The sequence below is a fragment of the Mesoplodon bidens genome (genome assembly GCF_964165515.1).
Source record: "Mesoplodon bidens genome assembly, chromosome: 11".
NCBI classification, from domain to species: domain Eukaryota; kingdom Metazoa; phylum Chordata; class Mammalia; order Artiodactyla; family Ziphiidae; genus Mesoplodon; species Mesoplodon bidens.
In genome coordinates, this window is record NC_138167.1 from 99,122,571 (window position 1) to 99,144,928 (window position 22,358).

A 22,358-nucleotide genomic window follows, 5' to 3' on the forward strand; every position below is an offset into this window, starting at 1 on the left:
CCCTATGTTTATATTCACACTCATCTGGTTCAGAGTTTTGTTAAGAAAAAGTAGCATGAAATAAAAAGAATAAAAATATTTGAAAAATCTGACCTTGGAGCACAAGGTCACAAAGAAAGGCAACCTTGGTTCAGCTTGCCTTAGGACAGCAACGTTGACAAAGGACTTTGATTCAAAATTGGTTAATGGGTTCCAGAGACTGACGGAGCTGTTACAAGTATAATGTGCATTTCTTGGGAAAAAGAAACATCCTGCTGGACACATTTAACCTTCAATTTTGCCTCTTATAATAAGGTTGAAGGAGTCAAACAGACTAGGACCATATGGAATTAAGAAAGGCTTATTCTTCTCCAGGAACGCACATTTCTCCCACTAGCTCCTCCCCAGGCACACAATTTACTTTCTACTGGCAGGCTTTTAACTGTTTTGGAAAACCCATAATACTTCGTCGTTACTACCAAACCCTTCAGGAGTCAGCATAAGATGAATGCTCAGCAAAGTCCAGTTTCTACTGCTTTCTCAAGTCAGAAGAGGACATCAAGATACCCTTGCTTAACATAACAATCATTATTTATGGAGTATTTACCAGGTGCCACGTGCTATACTTGGCATTTTACATACATCGTCTGATTTAATCCTCCCAACAATGCTACAAGGTGTGTACTGTCATCGTTTTACAGATAAAGAAACAGATACGAAGAAGTCAAGCATTAGGTCAAGCTCACAGAGCTAGTAGGCGTCAGAGCTGTCTGCTGAAACCACATCTGTTTGTTTCCAAAGCTCACACTCATTCTTTTGCACCACTCTGTCTAAATAAACTGAAGGGATTGCCTAACATTTATAATGAAAAGAGTCAACAGTTTAAAGAAATGTTTAAAGAGAAATAAAATATTTTTTAACTGTGGGTAACTAAATACAAATATAGATTTATTCAAAATCAAATGTTGCACGTTATCCCCAGACTCACTGTAAAATACACTCAGACAAAGACATAGAGGGACAGATAGCAGAAATACTTTCAGGTCAGGAGCAAGCCCAACATCAAATGCTAGGAGGTGGCTGTGGAATTTAGGGACAACATGAGCATGTCAGAAAGCAAACAGGTCAGGTCATGGAAGCATCAAAAAGAACCCAAGGGTGGGAGAGAAACTGTGTGCTGAAAACCAGTGCGGCATCAAAAATCACCGACAGTTTCATTCAGTAGAAACACGATATAAACCAAGGCAAGAAAAAGTAAGTACTGTAAGCAGCAGAGATAAAGGAAATGTCGAATCAGAAGGACAGAATTTTCATGTTGGCTCTTACATTAGCTGATGTCATGAAAACATGGATTGCCCATATTTAGCAAAGCTCGCAGCAGGCAGGAATACTTCCAGACTCCCGCCACAATATCAGGAGATGTCAATCACCACTATGTGTTTTTGTACAGTACTGGGTAGACAGAGAATAAGGCTGCTCTTATAATGGGTTTATCCTGGATTGGCCTCAGCATATAAGATAAAACAATAATAATATTATAAGCCACTTCTGCACTTTATCATGCAGATATATACCAGGGCAGCGGTTCTCAACCAATGCCTTCTGCCCTTCCCAAGAGGGCATTTGGCTCTGTCTGGAGACTTTTTGACTGTTACAGTGTGGAGGGAGGGGTGCTATTGGCATCTAGTGGCTGTAGGCATCCTACAACACCCAGGACGGCCCCCATAGGTAAGAATTACCCAGCCCCAAATGTCTCCAGTGTGGAGTTTGAGAAGCTCTGCACTAGAGGAGGCTATTGCATTTGTGGCCTGAGGGAAAGCCTTGGTCACTGTCTTTCCTGAGTACTCCACTTTCCCAAACATCAACTCTCAGGGATCCTCACTTCTGGCACAGAGGTCATCAGTCGGCCTAGAATGTGAACAAGATAAAGATGGCATTGTTTGTTCTTCTTTTCATCTAAAACAATAAATCAGCCTGTAGTTCAGGTATTAGGTCCCCTCGGTTGTCACTGCTGTCCCTGGGCTTTTCGGATACCGACAAATGTAATCCCAAGGCCCTTTGGAGCCCGGGTTTCCGGGTGGGTTTCTCCGCACCCCCTGCACCCCTTCGGCAGCGTGTGCAGCCGTGTCCCCCGATGGTGGGAAAGGCAAAACACTTGAGTAATGAGGCTTTTTTGGTAACGACATTTATTTAATCTAGATGAGAAATTTTGCTCTTTAAGAACAGGAAGGTTGCGATTTCCCAGAAGCTGGAAATCGGGCAAGCGGATACTTGTCCACTGGGGAAGTTAATCACGTTGAGTTTACTAATAAGGGTAAGGCAAGGGACGGGGTGGTGGAAACGTCCGATCTGGCCGGTTTTCTAACTGCTGGAAACTCCTCGACCTTGGACTGTTCCCTCCTAAAGGAGAATTGGCAACCGCGGTCGGAAGGGGACGTCGCAGGGCGGCGAGGGCTGTTTCCCGACGGGACAGTCCCGCCGTCCGGCCTCTCTGCAGGGTGAGGAAGCCTCCTTTCCCGGCTCCGGTTAACCACTTCTAGACACTGCGGGCTCCCGTTGCGAGCGAGAGGAGTAAAGTCGGTGGAAGCAGTCCCGGTACGTGGGAAGATGCTGGCCGCGCGGGAAGCAGCAGGAAGAGGCGGGATTCTGCCTTTGTCTCTCTGTCTTTACCCCGGAGCCCGGCCGCGAGCAGCTCACCGCTCCCGCCCTCCGCGCCGGTCCGGGAATCGGCCAGGCGCCGCGAGGCGGGGCGGGGCGCGGAGGAGTAGGGGCGGGGCACCCACAGGCCACGCCCACAGGGGGCTTGAAAAGGTACCGGCGGCTCCCTGCGTCCTGGCTCTCGGACTCCCGCCGCGCTCTCTCCGACTGCTTCTCGCTGGTTCCGCCCGCGGTGCGTGATCCTGCTTGCGACTCGAGTGAGTAGGGAGGTGCGGACGTCTCCGCCGACCCCGGTGGGGGGGGGGGTTCTCTCAGCCTCCTGGGATGCGGAGGCCGCCCTGCCGGCGCCCCCTCTCATCTCCTCCGATGTCCCCATCGCGATCCCCATTTGGTCCCCCTAGCCATCCTCCTCACCCCTGCGCCCTGATCTCCACACACCTGCCCCGTTCCCCGTGGCCGCCTCAGCCCTGCTCTCGGATCCCGGGTCCGCTGCGCAGAGAAATAATCGTGCGCGACCTCCATACCGGTTTCTCTGGGAGAGAGAGGTGGGATCGAGAGTTTCGCGGGGCTGCTAATCCGCCTTTTAGTAGCCTAGGGCCCCCTCCTCCAGTGGCGCGTTCTCTCTTCGCAAAGGGGAGGGCGGGATCCGAGTCTCGGGGTCTCCTGTGCCCCGAGTGTGCTGCACGCCAAGGGCGACCTTCCCAGAGGTTTGTTCGGAGCCCTGCGGGTGCGGAGGGGGCTCCCCCAGCCTGTCGAGCCCGGAATCCTTCCCCTGCTGCGGTACAGAGCTCCTGGTATCCCCATTGTTTGGTGGTCTCTGCCCACCGAGCGCTGAACCTTAAATGTCGAAGGCACAGCAGTGAAACGTCATATTGATCACTCCCAGCTTTTTCCGGAACTTTCTACCATTCAGGTACAAACCGGGAAAGCAAGAATACTTGGTTGTAAATTCTGCAACAGGTCCTGTAAATCACGTCCTCGGTTCCAAAGCTCCACGTAGGCAGTCCCCCGGGGGGGGGGCAGGGTGGGTTTTCTGAGTCGGGAGACACCCACGTCTGCCCTGCACGCCCCCACTCCCCCAGCCAGGACGTTTGTAGAACGATATTTGTTTAAATGGTTACCCCAAATGTTCAACCTGTTTTATTCGCAGTCTGCAGACCAGACTTTTTCCTTTTCCTGTTCATTTTATAAATACTTTTTATTTGGGGTAGTTTTTTTTTTTAACTCGGCAGTAAAAATGGTCTCTTTCGTTCTTAACTTTTCTAGTTAACCTGTTTTAAAACTCTACTTATAAAAAATGCCAAGAATTCAAATAGGACAGCCACAAAGTTGGCTATAATTTGACTCCAATTTTCAGGAAAAAGATGGGCAATGGATTCCTAAAGGGTGAGTTGCACGTACGTTAACAACTGCATACCAAACGAGAACACATTTTGTGAAGTCCTTTGCGGTCTCCCTCCACACCGTCTCCTTGGTCATTGCCCTCTGAAGTTGACTGCCACTTATACTCTACCAATACTTCTCAAGGTTCTTTTTACCCTGGATTCGTTTCCTTTGCTCTTTCAGAGTGAAGTTAGGTAGACACGGGGGTCTGTATCCCATGAGTCTTTGAAATTCACAGTGCCTGGCTTGGGTGTCTTAAACACACCGTTGGACCAGAGCCAATGCTGGTTAATTGAATGAATGAATGAGTAAGATTGCAATTGTAGGGAACAAAGATTTAATTGGACTCAAGCAATAGAAATATTAGCAGATTTGATCTACAGTCTCTATCATGAGTTTTTTAATGGATTCCTCCAAATGTATTCACAAATATTGATTGACACTGGTATACGCCAAATACTGGGCTGAAAGCAGTACTCACTGGGGGTCTGTCCTGATGAAATTGCCAACTCATTTGGATTTTGAGGAAACTGTATTTTATAATAAAATAGCAAGAATTGTTGGCATAGATTAGAGGGGGCAGCAATAAACGAGCTTTAGAAGCCTGGGTCCAGCCTTGACGCCGCCACGAAATGTGGACATCTGGGCCTCTGATTTTTCTTCTCTGTCAAAAATCAGGTAAATCAGATGAGCGGGGGAGAGCAAGCCCACAGCGGGAGAGGAGGCATAGCATGGTGAGAAGGACAGGACTGACCAGTTGGGCCCAAATTCACATCCCAGCTTCAGCAGCCACTGGTTTGATGACCTTAGGCAAGTTATTTTACTCTCTGGTCTCAGTTACTTCATCTTGTAAAATGGGTGTAATAGCACATACCTTGCAGGGGTTCTCGGAAGGCATGCTGTTCCTTGTATAAAACCCAGCCCAGTTTGGGAGAGGTTCCTTGTAATTAGACTCCGTTCTGCACTTTGTTGAATATAGGGGGAAACGGCTATCAGTGAAAGCCTCTTCTAGAAGATTGCTGACTCTGAACAGTATCGCCTAGGCCTTGCCTGGAGGCCAGCTTTCTTCCCTTTGCAGATATTCACAGGTTTCCTGAACTGCATCATTTCCTGGGCTGGTATTTGCATGGCATCCCTTGTGTTCTATTGGGTGGGGTTCCCTACACTTGGGGTCTTGATTACCTAGGATGGTAATACCTAACTTTTTTGTGTCATGGAACTTTTTGGCAGTCTGGTGAAGCCTCTGGACCCCTTCTCAAACTGTTTTTAGGTGCATAAAATAAAGTACACAGTACCAAGTTCAGTGATCCCCAGAATTTCAAGGAATCTGTGGACCCCAGGTTATGAACCCTGACTGACTTAGGGGAGTTTTCTCAAACTGGATTGTGGAGGAGCCGGGCACAAATTCTGATGATAAAAATTGTACATTTTAGTGTAAGTCTTAGAGGAAGAAGCAAAAGAAGTATATTGTGAATCATTTGCAAAGGATATCAGGTTCCTTGCTTTTCTGTTTGTACCAACAGTACTAATTGTCCTTGACTAATGAGAGGACACATACCATTTAACACATTAGGGCCATATGACTTCCCAGTTAGGTTTCATGGTGGCTTCTCCTCCAGAAGAGGAAAGCAAAGACCGAATCACATCTGCATACCTCCCACAGCAGGACAGAAAATACCCAATTTAAAAGAACTTGTGCTAGAGCCGTATCAGTCACTACTATATTTGTGTTGCTAGCAGTGTTTTAGTTTTAGTGAAACATCAGTCAGATAAACCCAGTATAGTCTATTTGAATTTCACTGGTATTTTTAAGTTGAACTGGTAATTGTGTTTTGGTTTTACAGTTATGAGTCACTTAATAATCTATACCTCAGCTTTCCCACCCATGCAGTGAGGATAAGGATAATGCCTACCTCAGTTGTTATGAGGATTAAGTTAATATTTAAGTAGACTACTTAACCTAGGTGTAGTAAGCGTTACGTATTTCTAATTACTGTTATTTATCATGTGGCAGGCATTATTCGCAGTGCTTTACATGTATTGTTCAATCTCAAAACTGCCTTATGATATAAGTAAGCAGTATCTCCGTTTTTAAAATGAGAAAACGAGCAGATCAGATAACCAGCCTAAGATCTTTTGGCAAATAAACAGTAGTCTTGGCATATAAATCTCAGTCTGACTCCATGTAAAAATCACACAAACATTAAATTGTTTGAATAACTGAATAGCTCGTAGTTTGCACAGATTGTGGCTCTCTGGGGCTGGCAGGTGGAGGTCCGAGTGCCCGGGCTGAGAGCGCAGTTGTGTTCTGATGTGTGATTTGACAGCTGGTCTCCAAATCGGTGTCAGGCTCTCCTCCGAGTTGAAGACATGAGTGGCAACAGGATATAGAATTAGTAATGAATGGTGAGGGTGAGGTACACAAAGCACGGCTTATTAGACAGAAGGGAGGCTTCCCTCAGTAGGAGGATGGACTTTGGTTGGCGGAGAGGAGTGGTAGAGAGGGCTTTTTGGTGGAAAGTAGCAGTTTGGGTATGAGATTAGCACATAGAGGACACTTGCTAACTGCTAGGTGGATGGATGAAGACTGGCCAGAGAGGAAGGTGTTCCTGCATGTAAGTTGATAGCTCAAGGATTGATCACGCTCAGGTGGTTTGAATGTTCTCGACCCTTAAATCAGATATGGGAGTTTGGGGGACAGCTTGTGGTTCTGGAGTCAGACATGAGTGGTTGAGCCTAGATTTGCATCTTTGGAGGTCAGTGACCTGAGCAAGTCACTTAACCGCTGAACGTCTGGTAACCATAATCAGGCCCACTAGTGCTCCTGAAGGAAAAGGAAGCCAATATTTGTGGAGCACAGGCTTCTGCCAGGTGCTTTACGAATGTTATCTCGTTAAACAACCATCCTATGGCAGAGCGCTCATCCATTTCCGAGTTATAGCTGAAGATTTGGAGGCTCAGATGTTAAGGAACTTGGCCAAGATCACAGAGCTGGTAACTGACTTTCAAGCTTACATCTGTCGCATTCTGAGTTCCACACTCTTTCTCTTATCCCTGGAATGTCTCAGAGGTGGCCCGTGCACTGCAGTTTCTATGGCAGACATTATTAACCACAGTGACCTTTAATGTGGAACCTTCACTGGTCTCCAGAGTCTCTTCCAACATAGTTCCAGGAACCCAGTATCAATCAATCAATAAGATGAAACTGTTTTGGCGTCCCTCCATCAACAGACCATAGAGACTTCCCAAAGCCCCTTCTACACGCTTCTGGGCTTTGGGTTACTTTGCTGTTATTTGTTTACATACTTCTACCACCAAAGTAGAACTCCCTGAGAAACAGGCACCCTTCCTTTACCCTTTTATCGTCAGCTCCCAACCCAGGATATGGCTTATAAGATGTTGAATTAATAGATTTGTAGGAGAGCTTCATAAACTGTACAGCATTACAGGGTTTATTAGCTGCCCCTGCCCTGGAAGAATTACTTGAGATTCAGAAATCAAGTTGGGGGCTTCCCTGGTGGCGCAGTGGTTGAGAGTCCGCCTGCCAATGCAGGGGACGCGGGTTCATGCCCCGGTCCGCAAAGATCCCACAGCCACGGAGCGGCTGGGCCCGTGAGCCATGGCCACTGAGCCTGTGCGTCCGGAGCCTGCGCTCCGCAACGGGAGAGGCCACAATAGTGAGAGGCCTGCGTACCGCAAAAAAAAAAAAAAAAAAGAACAAAAAAGAAATGAAGTCGGGAGTTAGCTGGATGAGGGAGGGAGGTAAGTCAGTTTTCCTGATGTAGAGGGATTAGGGACACAATGAAGGAATGGATGGACTATGAGATGGGTCGGAGAAGATGAGTGTTGATAACAAAGACTGAACATTGCTAAACACTGATGATAAAGGCGGCCAGTAACTGAATGCCAACTGTAAGCATTTTCTCATCTCAGTTTCTTAACAACTCTGAAAGAAAGGCTCTGCTACCCTTATTTTGCATATGAGGGAAATGAGACTGTGTGGACTCCAAAATCCATCTTCTTAGTTCATCCTGAGGCCGAGCTCTCTTGAAGACCAGCTTGAGGATTTAGCTTTGGTAGAAGAAGCCAAATGGAACTTGGAGCCCATCACTAAGACACAGAGAGTCCTACCCCTGGCTCAGTGGTGTTCACTCAGATAAGGGAAGTAGACGAAGCAGGTAGTTTGGGTTGCAGAAGAAAACCTTTCTAGAATGGGCATTGAGTGCAGCTTAATTTTCAATTAATTACAGCTCTCAAACTCTGGCCTCTTTAAAGATCATTGTAATTGGGGACAGTTACATATTCTTTAACAAGTGACCCCCTCTAGGGCTCAAGATGAAACTGGTTTATAGTAGATTCTCCTTTTGGGAAGTTATAGCATAATAACAAAGATTCTGTATGTAGTCATAAGATGTCAAATCTTCTGGAAGCATTTAGAATCTGGGTTTATAGACGGATTCACTCGGCATCAGACCAGTTAATTTAAATTACAAGTGGTGGCACATAGGCTCGAAATTCAAGAGTTTGAGTCATTCAGATTCTAACATAAGGCAGTCAGTGCAGCACAGGTGGGGAGAATGGTCCCTGTGGTCATTGGTTATCTAGAGAATGAGCTAACTTGACCGCAAGGTGACTCAGATTTAGACTATAGTAATTTTCTTCTTGGGCTAAGTCTTACTGATTCTGGGTGGTGTCTTAGACTGGGGAGAAGCAGCAAAGAGAAACTGCACATAGGTGTTTGATGTAAACCAAGCTTTTTAATCCAACACAGTGGATAAATCCTAGTGCTGGAGCTCTTTCAGGCAATGAGAACCAAAGAACAAGACAAAAACCTGAATTGGCCCATGTTCGGCCTCATTTGCGAGGTGTGTGTAACGTGGGGTTTTATTTCTCCTCTTACCATTTTGTAAATTAATGCATAGGATCAGGGAAAGGCATGCAGCCCAGATTGCTCAGTGCAAATCCAGTTTGCTGTGATTAATGTCAGCTGTTGTGGAGTAGTACAGCCAAGGGCTTGTAGGAAAAATGAAGCTTTGGGTTTTTGTGTGTATGTTTTTTTTTTTAATATATGCATAGCAATGCCAGGAGTGACAGAAATGGAAGATGGTCCCATTTCCCTCTGCCAAATTCAGCAAACACGCATAGGGGTTCACCCTAAAAGTGTAAATTTGAACTTCATTTCTTAGTCCCCGCAAGTGCAACTGTTGTTATACTTGCCGTGCATTGTAATGTTCTGGAGAAAGGTTTATGAGTGACTAATCGGGTAACTTTTTCCTTTACTGTTTGTTGCTCTGAGCTGTGTTCTATAGGTGCTAGTCAGTGGGTTTCCTATAGGAGTACTGATAGCAGGATGGACCGCATGAGATGCCCCTCCCATCCTCGAGCCACCAGTTATTGGATGTCTGCCAAGGCATTTATTTACTGTGTTTTATCTTCACAATATCTCTGTGAGGTAGAGAGAGCTACCTTTCCCCCCGTTTTTGCAGATAAGAAAATTAAGCCCGACACTGCACAACCATTATAATAGTGAAGTTAACCCAGGTCTGTCTAGATCAATGTCTTCCTCCATCACTCCTTTCCTTCCTTCCTTCCCTCCTTCTTTCCTTCCATTACAAAATATTTCAGACATACAAAATAGAGGATAACATAAGGAACACCCAACTATGCACTATCCTGCTTAAAAAATAAAACGTAAATCCATCTGAAGCTTTCTGAGGATGCTCTATTACACCATTAGCCTGGCCCCCAGAGAGGGTTATTCAGAAATCTTTAGGAAAGCCTTTAAACTGAGTGGAACTTTTAAGAAGTTAATGACTTGGAAATCTTACTGAGAATCCAAGAATGTGACACAGCAGTAGGGCAGTGCTACCTTTGTCTTTATAAGCATAAGATCAAACTGGGAAGAGTAAAAACAAGTTGAAAACGGAAGGATTCCTTAAAACAATAGAAATGAAATATTTTGACATATGCCAAGCACTCTGGTTGATGGTGTGGGAGAAGATAGAGCAGTGGTCCCCACCCTCAAAGGAAGGCAGCTCTTAAAATGGTAAAGCTGAAAAGGTATTGGATGGGTGTTTCCCGAAAAGATGACATATTCACACTTGGCTGGCGTGGCAAGTACCGTAGGAATCAGACTTGACTTACAAGGGGGTGAACTCAAGCCTGAACTACACAAGGAGAGGGAAGATGTTCTTCCTTTTTTAAAAGTCCAAGTTGCTCTATCGTAGAGAGAGAGTAACACAGAGTGATGAGTTCGTTTTTATGTATTTTTAACTGTTACTTAGAGACAACCGAGGATAGTGTTTGTCTTGATACAAAGTCTGGCTCCTTATTGGTGATTGATCCAAAGTAATTATGATACGGGTTGGTGGTACGATGACCCTTTCTAACATGATGAGAAATGCCTTGATGATAAAAGTATTTTAAAAGCCAGCTGGGCTGTTGATGGTTGGGATCTGATTTTAAGTCACTGGGACGTCATTACCTGCAAGTCTGGGTTTGGTGTTTGGTCTCCTCAGAAATCATGGGATACTTCGGGCTGATGTCTGTTGTATCTGTGAGCATTCCAGAACACGGGTAGCTTTGGAGCCATGGGGCAAAGTCAATATCATTAACTGCCCTCCAAACTCAAGCCAGTGCAGGCGCTGGAGCCAAGTTTTGTGTCAGGTTCTCTAGCCGGGCTCAGGTTTCACTGTGGATTTAAACAATGGAGCACCAGTCTCCGGGGACAGGAATAAGAGATTTATGCAACTACCAAAGAAAAGCTTGCAAATATATTCCATTGTTGCTGGATATCGATCCTATATGGATGCCTTCACAGGAGCCTGGTAACGTTTGTGGACCCTAGCAATGACTCTGTTCCTGTCTGAACAAGGGAAACAGGCTTTTTGCAAGTTGAGGCCAACAATGCAGGGATAACTAGTCCTGTCAGTCAGGTCTTTTTGTGTGTCTGTGTGTGTTGTTCCTGTTTGTTTCTAGGACCAGGGGCTCTATCTCCCAAAGGCTTAAAAATTATTGGCTCATAATTGAAGAGCACAGGATACAACAAGGCTCAGCTAAAGACTATCTAAACTAGTCTCTCTGTTTTCCTCTGTGCTGGCTTCCTTCTTAGGTTCTTTTCTTCCAGACAGCTGCTAACAACTCCACTCCTGCACTGGCACAGTTCTAAAGCCAAGGCCGGGTTTAACTTCCATTGAACTGGCTTGGGGTCCTGTGCCCATTCCTAAACCAGTCGCCAGGGTAGGAGGGGGAATGCACTCATCTGACTGCAGTGATGCATCGCATGTCCAGCCCTGGAATTGAGGGTAGAGGCACACCCTCTAAACTAGTGCTTCTCAAACCATCTGTGGTAAAGGACCATTCTTTTTATTTTAATTTCCAAATACACACTGATTATCTGACTGTCCTCTGTCCAACAAGATGAGTCCACTGATCATGCTCTTGATTATTGTGGCATAAAATTGTAGAAAACTTTCTAATCGCTTATCTGAATGTTGTCTCGAATTGGTAGCCAGCACAGTGGACTGTCACCAGGAGACCACATTTTAATAAGTACTTCTCTAAACCACGTGTGCCAAGAAAGAGATGGTTGCCGCCCTCGAGAAAACCTGGGGGAAGTATTCCCAGACGAGGGGCCAGAGAAGGCTGTGCCCCAGAAGGGTGACCAACACAGTGGTTAATTCTGTAAATCTTTTTCGTGTAAACGCCTCGTCTCGGTGTTTAGGGAGTCATTGTGTTCTGGATTGTAGGATGGGCAGTGGGATAGGAATTTTCTCCGCCCTCCTTTTTATCTCAAGGACTGAAGATTCTTCAGCCTTTTGCTTAGCAGCTGTCCTTGTCCCCCAACTTTTTTTTTTCTAGCCAGACTTGAGTTAGTAAGGACGTCTCAGCCTTCTTAGCTAGCTGTTTACTAGAGGGCAGCACCTCATCCAAGGAGACGCAGCAGACAAGGGCTGCAAATGGCACTCAGCAAAGGGAAGTCCGGAAATGATGGTGGGGGTGAAAGGAATTCTTCTACTGTGTTTTCAGATACCACTCAGGGCAGGTCTGACATAACATGCTGTCTCTGCAGGACAACTTTCTGTACTGGCAAAGGCACTTGAGCACACTGGCCATTCAGAACTAGGCATTTTAAACTGGGTCCAGGCAGACCAGTACATTGCAAAGGAGATTAGAACACGTTGCCCTACATCACAGCAAGATAGCCAAGGATTTAAACTTCCAGTTCTACCCCCAGGCCACATTGCTCAGAGGTTATTCTGACACAGTCAACAAACAATTCATCTTGCCAGGAAGGCAACTTGGTAGCCTATTCTGTGTGGACGGACAGGCCCACCAGAGAGGGAAAGCCAACTGTGGGCTGGACTTCAGGACACTGGGATTAGTGAAGCACAAAAACTTAAATGATAGCCATCTGGATGGGTGTTTGTTGTGGTTACTGCCAGGCTCCAGCCATGCAGTTGTGCTAGTCAGAGAAACAAGTGTTTATGCTATAATCTCTCATAACTTGAGCTGAAAATACACAACTTAATCTTGCCTCCCTGGAGGCGTGTTATAGCTCGTGTATGTTCTATGGTTAAGAATTTGGTGATGTAACAGTGAATGAAACATGTAAAAACCTCCACCCAAGTGTAAGTTCTTCAGCTGAGCTTTGAACCAGTTCGTTACGACTGGAGGTGGGCGTGGGCAGCCTTTCCCTTTGCCTTTCCACCCCCTACACTGCTTTCTCAACCCCCGTGGATGCTGGCGGCAGTTTGTTTTGTGCCTGTCGACCTGCAGTGTTGTACTAAGTGCAGGTCCTTTGTCCTGGAGGAGAAAAAAACCTGTGCACGACAAGCCCGTCTCCTAGTGAGGGCTGTGATTTGGGGGGTGAGACGAGGTTACTTTCGAGGAACGCAGGTCTTTTAAAGATGTGGGCAGGGCAGGTTATAAAGAAACCAACGCTGTCTGCTGTCCCCTGGGTGTAGAAAGCCCTCCAGGGAGCGTGTAAGACGTCTCGTACAGTAGGGGCCCGTCCTAACGATTCTGTCTTCCTGCAGGATGCCCGTCTGGGGAGGTGGCAACAAGTGCGGGGCCTGTGGGAGGACTGTGTACCACGCAGAGGAGGTGCAGTGCGATGGCCGGAGCTTCCACCGCTGCTGCTTCCTGTGCAGTGAGTCTCCCCCGCGCGCGCGCGAACAGAACGCGTGTGTCAGAAGCTTCAGTTCACCGATTTCAGGAAGAAACGGTGCTTTTGTTAACAAAGATGATTTTAGCGGCCCCAGTGGTTTCTGCCTGTCTGTCCCCATGGACAGTGCAAGCGCTCAGCCTCACAGCAAGGACAGCAGGGGCGACCCAGACCCTTGGCCTCCGGGTCCCCGTAGCGCTTCGCCTCCACGTGGCACCCCCTGTACTTTATCTGTTGTCACGTCTGTCTCCCCCGCTTCACCGAGACCTCGGGGTTGTTTATAGTCTGGCACCCGGCACAGTTCCTGGCACATCCCAAGGGCTTGGCTCCGATTCCTGAACGAACGGCTCACTCCCCGTCCGCCCCAGCCTTCTCGTTCTGGCGGCGCTCCTTCTCTTGGAAGCCTAACTGGCTGGTTTCTCGCCACACTGTTAGGTGAAATTCACATGTCTAGAAGCTCAAATTCTGTCTTCTCTGGTAGTGAATATTCAGAGTTATTTCTTGTTATTGATGTCCTAAATTTGAGGGAAAGGAACGTAGGATATGAAAACCCCACAGAAGCAGGTGGGGAATTACTGTTGTTTATAGAGAGAGAATTACCGGAGTGGCTGGTACAGACGGGAGGTAGACCACGAACTAGCACGTGGGCGTCTGCTCCAACGATGGTCAGTACCTGATAATGAGAGAAACGGAACAGGAGAGAAGCCCCCTCTCCCCGGCAGGCAGATTCCTTCTCAGGACAACCAAGTCTTCAGTCTTAAAACAGGAGAGTAGCTGCTTCAGGAAGCTCAACATTAATCAGCTTCTGATTCAAATGACAAAATTTTCTTGAATGTAGGATTTGGTGAGGAACCCACCCGTCTGTGCAGCTCTCCGCTACATCTAGAGTACTGTGCAGTGAAAATTACTGTTAGAAACTGCCTATGTGAAAAAGAAATCTGGTTACACTAAGGAATAATCTGCAGAAAGAGTTTCCCTCCCAAATTTTAGTTGTCCTTCTCCTCTAGGCACCAGCATTTAAGGCGTCTGGACCTTTCTATACAGCAACTGCTTTGCAGACGACCAGAAACAGACAACAGAGAGTTGCAGTTACGAAGAATACAAATACAACATATGAATGTTTGCTATGTACGCCTCCATAATAGCTAGCATTTCTCAGATTTGGTTTAACCATTTCTTCTCTTAGAAGTTAATTTTTTTTTACAGGAATCCATACTTTTCAGCAGCTTTGTAACCAAGAGAGTATGTGAACAAAGAGGAAATGTAAATACTTGAGAAATTGTTCTTAGTTTCCTCTAGGTTAAGCCAGGATATCTACACCGTAATCAAGTCAGTGTTTATTAAATGTCAAGGTCTTTACTGGTCATCTTTATTACTCCTTCCTAATATGTGCCTCTGCTGACTAAAGCCTTTTAAGGAAATAATTCAGAGTAGTTTGCAGACCTTAGGAGAATTTTACTGCAGAGAATACGGACGAGGCCTAGGGGGAAAGGGGTGGTTCTCTAGTCAAAATTTCATACATTTAAACTTGCTCTGGTTAATAAATATGTGTTTAAAACCAGTTTTCTACTTAATCTGTCTGTTAAGGGTGTTTGTTCTTCAGCAGTGTACGATTTTAGGTTAACTCTGTCTTTAAGCAGATATATTTCAGTACTTGAACCTCAACAGCAAGGTTCAAAGTAGATGACGTCATTTCTGTTCTACCAGAGAAGACTTCAGTCTAAGATAACAGAAACGTCATCATTTAACTCTAGTCTGGAGCAGCCAGCCAGTCGCCTTTCCCTGCCCGTCTTTCTGTCCTTCCTCTTTTTGTTTCTCCCTCTTTTAAATAAGGGGTGGGGGGAATCCCCTTTTCTACAGCACTGATCTTGGGTTTCCTGCTGCCCGATTGTGCTTCCAGTGAGCTCTCTCACAAGTCTTTTTTTCCTTAAGCTTAATTGAAGTCTTAGAAAGTGAAATAATGTCTGGATAAAACATGATGACATTTGGCAGTTTTATGAAGCGGGATACGTGGAAATGTGGTAAGAAATCCATCAAGAAAGAATGTGTTCTCCTCTGGGACTGAAGGGAAAACAAATGCAGACTTTAAACCACTTGACTATTTTCAGACATACTTATCACTGCTGGAGAAGCCGGTGGCGAGATGAAAGAAGACTGCTTTTTCCCTTCCGGACTAGTGATGAAGACTAGAATTCTGGATTTAAAACCGTTTTTATCCCTGGGGGTGCTTTTGGGGGAGGAGGGGCTGCAGAGGCAGCTTGCCCAAGGCGCTCCTACCCTTTTGTTCTTTAATACTTGGATGAAAGGATTGAGCGTTGAAGGGTGGGAGCAAGGGTCTTGGGCACAAAGCGCTAGCTTTGTTCCTTTTGTTCGTGTAATTATAGACATCTTGGAAACTTCTCTCCCTCTTGTCTGGGGGGCAGATCCTACTAAAAAGTTTGAGGCTTCAGGATGTTAAAATTCTAATGTATTTCTGAAATGACCATCATATCCATGGAGGAACGCAAATCGTCCTCACAGGTAGCAAGCCGTCCAGGTGCTCTCCAGTGGCTTTTGGGAACCAGAGAATAAACTAGGAATGTGAGAGAGCCTGTGCCTTTTCTAGGCCCTGTGTCAGCGCCACCATTGTTCTAAGGAACAAGGCAATCTTTGGCATATTTTTAAAGTCTAACTTTTCCCCCTCAGTGGTTTGCAGGAAAAATTTAGATAGTACAACAGTGGCAATCCACGATGATGAGATCTACTGCAAATCCTGCTACGGAAAGAAGTATGGGCCGAAAGGCTACGGGTACGGCCAGGGCGCGGGCACGCTCAACATGGACCGGGGCGAGAGGCTGGGCATCAAGCCCGAGAGGTGAGTCAAGACCACATGACCTTCAGGAAGGCATGGTGGCAATTCATGTTGCTTGGTGAACAGGAATCGGGGGGTTTCCAGAGTTTTAGCTTGAAAGAATCAAAGACAATGACTCAGATTTTCTAGTATCAACTAATGACTGTTCTTTAAGCTGGAAATAATGGACAAGTTTGGACCTGGCAAAGTTCTTATTGATTATGCCAGTGATTTCCAGTCCCGGTTTATAGCATTATGAGGTGTATCAAGGAGCTGTGACGTTCTCAAAAGCAACTGGTTTAAATTTACTTCCATTTCACAGCACTTCAAAGACCAGACATCATGAAATCAAATGATGGAGAAATGTAGTATTGGGATCATGAGATGCATTTCTCATGTGCAATTAAGCAGTCAATGAAAATTCCTCCGTCAGCCCTTCCATGTAAGAATGTTTCCTCACCAAGAAATTACTTTTCTCTAGCTTACAATTCTTACTTAAAAATGGAAATTATTTCCTGTATTTGATTCTATGAGAGGTTAGTGTTACTAGATTTTAAAGGTTTCGGTACCAAAGCAAGTAAAGCGCTAAATCTGCTAAACTTCACTTAGTAATTCACGTTGAGACATAATTTCTTCATGTGGAATTTAATTCCTGTTCTTGACTAATTCCCTCATTTGAACTTCACATTTTCCACATCCATTTTATATTGAAGAGGCCAAAACTGTGTAATACTCCAATAAGATGGCCTTTCCTTGGACAAGGCCATTAATTGTGCCCTTATTGTAGACTGGACACCATGCAATAATATATGGTAACTCATGTAATCCTCAGAACCCTATAAGGTAGGGTTTCCTATCTTAATCAAGAACAAAGTGAGACAGTGAGAATTAAGTGATTTGCCTGAAGTCACACTGCTAGTTAATTGTAGAGCCTGGAACTTAACCCAGTGTAACTCCAAAGCTTATGATCTTAAGCCCAGTGCATTATGGTATGCCTGAAATAACGTCTGCTGAACATTTATGTTCATTCTATATAATCTTCACAGGAACTCGGAGTTGAGTTACTTTGTCCCTATCTTACAGATAGGACACTAAGGCTCAGCTCACACAGCTCAGTGGCAGAGCCAGGATTTGAACTTCTGTCCTTTTGGCCCGCATACTCGTGCGCTGTCCTGCATCGAGACCCGCCTCTCTGTTCTCCTGTTTCTTCCACACTCACTTTCTGAACTGTGGTGGCCTGCTGGGCATCAGCTGTATGAGGGCTGACTCATTCATTGCTGCATGCCGTCACTTGCAGGACCCCAGCGTACCTCTTTGACTTTGTTAGAGTTCATTGTTCTTGTTCTGCTCTCCCTTTCCGACGTGTTAAAATCTATTCTTGTTTCCCAAGATTTTATTTCAAACACATAAACCCGTACACATTCCCCCCAAACAGAACTCATCCATGACCCCAAACGTGAGTCAGCACTTGTGGCCATCGTGTTGAAGTCACAGAGACCAGCCTCCTCTTTGTCTACGCCTGCTTCTCCGTATTCTCCACTCATTAGCCGACCTTCTGTGCTGGCCTGTGTCGACGGGTGTCCTTGCCTCTTCCCCTTTTTAGCCTGGCCACATGTTACTCATCCTGCAGGACCAGGTGTAGGGATGTCCTTTTCCAGAAGCCCCTCTCAATGACTGTACTCTGGGAGTACCTGCAGTCTGGACTGCCCTTATGGCACATGGCCACTGTGAAAGTTATGGGGACCAAACAGCTTCGGGGGGATCTCTTGAAGAGGCACCACTGAGTGCGCAGAAACATCTTCACTGAGGCAGACCTGCATTTGTTAGCTCAGGCTCACCAGTTTACTAATTCTCTAGCCCTCCAGCAAGTTACTTAAATGTAAGCCCCTATTTCCTCATCTGTCATATGAGGTAGCAATTAACCATGGCTTCTGAGGTTGCTGGAAGGGAGGTGGGAGATAATCCATATAAAGTTCTTCTTAATATGATTGGCAGATTTGGAAATTTTTCTTGGAAAACTCCTAACTGCAAGTGTTGGATATCATTGTGAGTAGCTTTTAAAGATCACTTTTAAAAGTAAGTACAGGTGTCCCTTGGTATCCATGGGGGATTGGTTCCAGGACTCCCCACGGATACAAAATCTGAGCATGCAACTGCTATGTAAATAGTTGCTGGCGTGTAGCAAATGCAGGTTTTGCTCTTTGGAACTTTTCAGAATTTTTTTCTCGAATATTTTTGATCCGAGGTCGGGTGAATCTGTGGATGCACAACTTGTGGATAAAGAGGGCTGGCTATATATACAGCGGGTTGTGGAGGTTTTTAAAAAAATATGCCCGTATTAGGGACAATGGAAAATTCAGTCCTGGGAATTAGTACTGGGAATTGGTATTTGTTCCTTAGAATAAAATTTCCAGTGGACACATCAAACATGATTCAAGAAATGCTATATATTAAACAACTTAGGTGGAAGTGTAGAAAACCATTAAATGACTAAAAAGTGGATATAGTGGAGATGAAGATATTAAACATACATGTAAAATTTGGGCTTCCCTGGTGGCGCAGTGGTTGAGAATCTGCCTGCCAAGGCAGGGGACACGGGTTCGAGTCCTGGTCTGGGAAGATCCCACATGCCGCGGAGCAACTAGGCCCGTGAGCCACAACTACTGAGCCTGCACATCTGGAGCCTGTGCTCCGCAACAAGAGAGGCCGCAACGGTGAGAGGCCCGCGCACAGCGATGAAGAGTGGCCCCAGCTCGCCACAACTAGAGAAAGCCCACGCACAGAAACGAAGACCCCACACAGCCAAAAATAAATATAAATAAAGATATATGTAAAGATTGAATACACTATTTTATGAAAAGGCAGTATTCCTAAATTAACACTTTATTTTAAATATGTATGTAACCTACTTGATAAAATATAACTAGGATGAAACTGTTTTCCTAGTAGGAAACACGGACACTGAGCTCCCTTTGCTGAGTGCTAACTCTTATTGTCACATCTTATCTGCTCAACCTACTTGTAAGGCTTTAGGGAAGCCTTGAAATCTTCTCAGAGCCCAGCATGGTAGGTACATCTACCTACTGAATGGAAAAAAAATTACAGAAAGTGAGAGGAAAACAAGGTTTACCTAGTGACCTGTAAATACTGACAAAAACAGTACATTATACAGAGAAAAAGCAAAGATAAACAGATCACAGAGTAATAGGTAAACTTTCCAAAATATTTTCCCAGGAAAAATGTAATTTATCCATACTTTCCCCTAATATATTAGGGAATTAAGTCATCTGTGAAACATACTTAATTTTCCTAGTTACTGCCTAAGTCAGCTGACCTATGTGTAGAACTTAACTGCTTAAGTTACTACTGATTTTTTCTATCTTCTGTGAAGTAAAAAGCTAGCTGTGATTCCAGTGGTAATATGAATAATAATAATAATGATATGAATGTGGGGTGAAAATATGTGCTATGGTAGGTTTTCTTAAAACACAGCATAACTGTTTAGGGGAGAGGTTAGCACTGGGGATTCAATGAATTCTGATGAGTTTAGACTCAGAGGGACAGACATTTAAGTTTGGAGCCTTGTCTGTCTTTTTGTAACAATAATGAGCCCATAATAGGTTAAAATAATAACGGGCCAGCCCCTGAGATTTATTTCTTCCTTCTTCTTTCCCCTGTACTGGCCTGTGGGGCCTCCAGTCAAGGGACAGTATAGCAATTAAGTCCCAGAGTTCCATTGCGTCTGCCTTGTAAGGCTTATAAGGGCCCTTTGGAAAATCTTGCCTAATTCCCTTTCTCCCCTTTCCACAGTGTTCAACCTCACAGGCCTACGACAAATCCAAACACTTCTAAATTTGCTCAGAAATACGGAGGTGCTGAGAAGTGTTCCAGATGTGGGGATTCTGTGTACGCTGCCGAGAAGATCATTGGAGCTGGAAAGGTAAAGTGCCGTCTTGAGTTAACAGCAGCGGATGACTACTCTCCACTACCTTTCTGCCCCAGGCCCCTCCGCAGCCCACTCAGGCGCTCTGCCTTAGAAATAAATGTCTTGAATTAAACTTTTTCTTAATCGAATTTCCATCTGAATCATTAATTTTTTGAAGTGATGCCGTTATTTGGCAAATCACATCTGTGTTTAAAAGAACCTTGTTTTCATAGGGGGTGCTCCTGAAGGTGTTAACTGACAAGCGCAGACTTAACAAACATGGACTCTGCAGGTTCTTCAGTGTAGTGACAGGGAAAAAAACAAAAACAAAAAAGCAGTGACTCAGGGCCCCTGATGCTAACTGGGTTTGGAGGAGTTGCTTAACCACTTCACCTCTTTGAGCTGCAGTGTTCTCAGCTGTAAAGGAGGCGGTCTTCAAAGGAGCACACGGGGCTTGTGGCGAGGTGTCAGACAGCTCTTAGGGAAATGGCCCTCCCGTGGCACAGCTCCCGGTCCATGTCTCCTGTGGATGAAGTCTGAACTCAGCCCTTTTGCAGGCACCCAAGAATGCAGAGGGTCCAGTCTCAGCCTTCTGGTTGGGGCTGACCCACAGAAGTCAGGAGCCTGTTTTGGGTTGATCTTCCTGAGCCACTGTGTGCCACAGCATCTAAACTTAACTCATTCCTCTCTTCCAGCCCTGGCACAAAAACTGCTTCCGATGTGCCAAGTGTGGGAAGAGTCTTGAGTCAACAACTCTGACTGAGAAAGAAGGTGAAATCTATTGTAAAGGTAAAACTAACTTCAGTTACTGGTGTCCATAAGGGTATCTCACACTGGCTGTTAGTGAAGGAAATGTCACTAGCAGGGGAAAAAAAAAAAAGGACAAAAAGCACTCTGAAAATGGGGAAAAGCTGGGATAGTGCCACTGGGTATTTGAAAATAAAAGATCTAGAGATGCTTACAGATGATAGAAAAACCACAGAACATTTTTGATGATACAGTAAGTTAAGTTTCTGGTCATTTAAAACTCCCCTACAAATAAAAACAAACAGTAGTCTTCTTTCAGCTTAATGTTTTAAGCAAAGCATATGAATATATGAAGGTAACAGACAAATATATAACTTGTCTGGCCCAATGTGCATACTTGTAACTCAGTTGGGACCATGAGCTGAACACTAGGGAACCAGAAGACTCGGACTTACCTTTGCAGCTTTAACATAGTTACTACATGGCACATTTTACACCTTAATAAGTTGAACTCTTCTTGGTGTAGCCAACAGCTTTTTCAATTTATGGATGTTTGCTGATACACCAGTCTTAAGCAATGCCAGCAAAGCTTAATGGACTTGCACTAACTCTTCCCTTTTCTTTTGTAGGATGCTATGCGAAAAACTTTGGGCCCAAGGGATTTGGCTATGGCCAAGGGGCAGGAGCCCTTGTTCATGCTCAGTAGAGGCGCAAACCCAGAACCCAGATCACACACTGAGAAGCTCCACATAATCTAGGCACAGATAATCTAACACTAAACTGCTGTGAAGTTCTCCCAGTACTTAAGTACTGTATGTCGCCCTGTACTTCGATAGGCCAGCTGACTAGTAGGAAGAGAGCACTATATCTTTTCGCTTTATTCATCAGCATTTCAAGAACCATTTCTTTTACGTTTTAAATAAAACTTCAGCTTAATTTAGTGTTCAGTGTCTTTCAATTAACCTTTTGGAGGAGTGCTGTGATGTCGGTTAGTGGTAAATCATCTGGGTCCCCACCTTCATTTTTATTGGTTAAAGAGAGTCCACCCCATTATGCGGTTGACTCACCAGGTTAATGTTTGCATTACAGCTGTTGGAAAAGATGGCTCTCTCTAAGCTGGCAAGTGTGCCTCAAGAGTGAGGGTTGCTAGGCAACAGGCCCCGCCATTGTGGCTCTTCAGAGCTGGCAATTAATTCAGCAGCGCAGAACTCCTGCCTGCCTGCCCCACTCTAGCTCAGTGGTTGCTCTTCTCTTGTTGGAAGCAGTTTCCTAAAGCATGGCTCCTGGACAACCAGCACTAGAGTCACCTGGGAGTATTACAAGGTAGGTTCCTAGGCCCCATAGAAGCAGAATCTCTAGGGGTGGAGCCATAGAAGCCCTCCTAACAAGCTTCTCAGAAAGGTACGCTGACCCAGGGTAGGCACACTGTTAAAACACTTAAAAATTCTTTTGATTTATCTCGATCTAAAGATCATTATAAACAGCTACTTACAGACAAGTACAGAATCTGAGGCTCAGTGTGACTTTTTAAAGACTCCCCACTCTCATCTGATAGTGAATTACTAATCCTGGAAACTGGGTTGAGGATTTGTGTTTTTCTCACAAATCTCAATTCTGCAAAATTAGCAAAGAATGCTGCATTGTCCTGGCACATTCAGCTGGCTCAGGGA

General features: G+C 45.1%; 1 protein-coding gene across 1 annotated transcript; it reads left to right on the forward strand.

The window, feature by feature from the left end:
- The first annotated feature begins 2,415 nt into the window (after positions 1 to 2,415).
- On the forward strand, positions 2,416 to 21,996 carry CSRP2 (cysteine and glycine rich protein 2). The gene is made up of 6 exons (XM_081250064.1): positions 2,416 to 2,894; positions 13,059 to 13,171; positions 15,872 to 16,040; positions 19,827 to 19,956; positions 20,637 to 20,730; positions 21,318 to 21,996. Exons 2-6 carry the CDS (start codon positions 13,060 to 13,062, stop codon positions 21,392 to 21,394), a joined length of 582 nt encoding a protein of 193 aa, XP_081106190.1. The 5' UTR covers positions 2,416 to 2,894; position 13,059; the 3' UTR covers positions 21,395 to 21,996.
- The last annotated feature ends 362 nt before the right edge of the window (positions 21,997 to 22,358 follow it).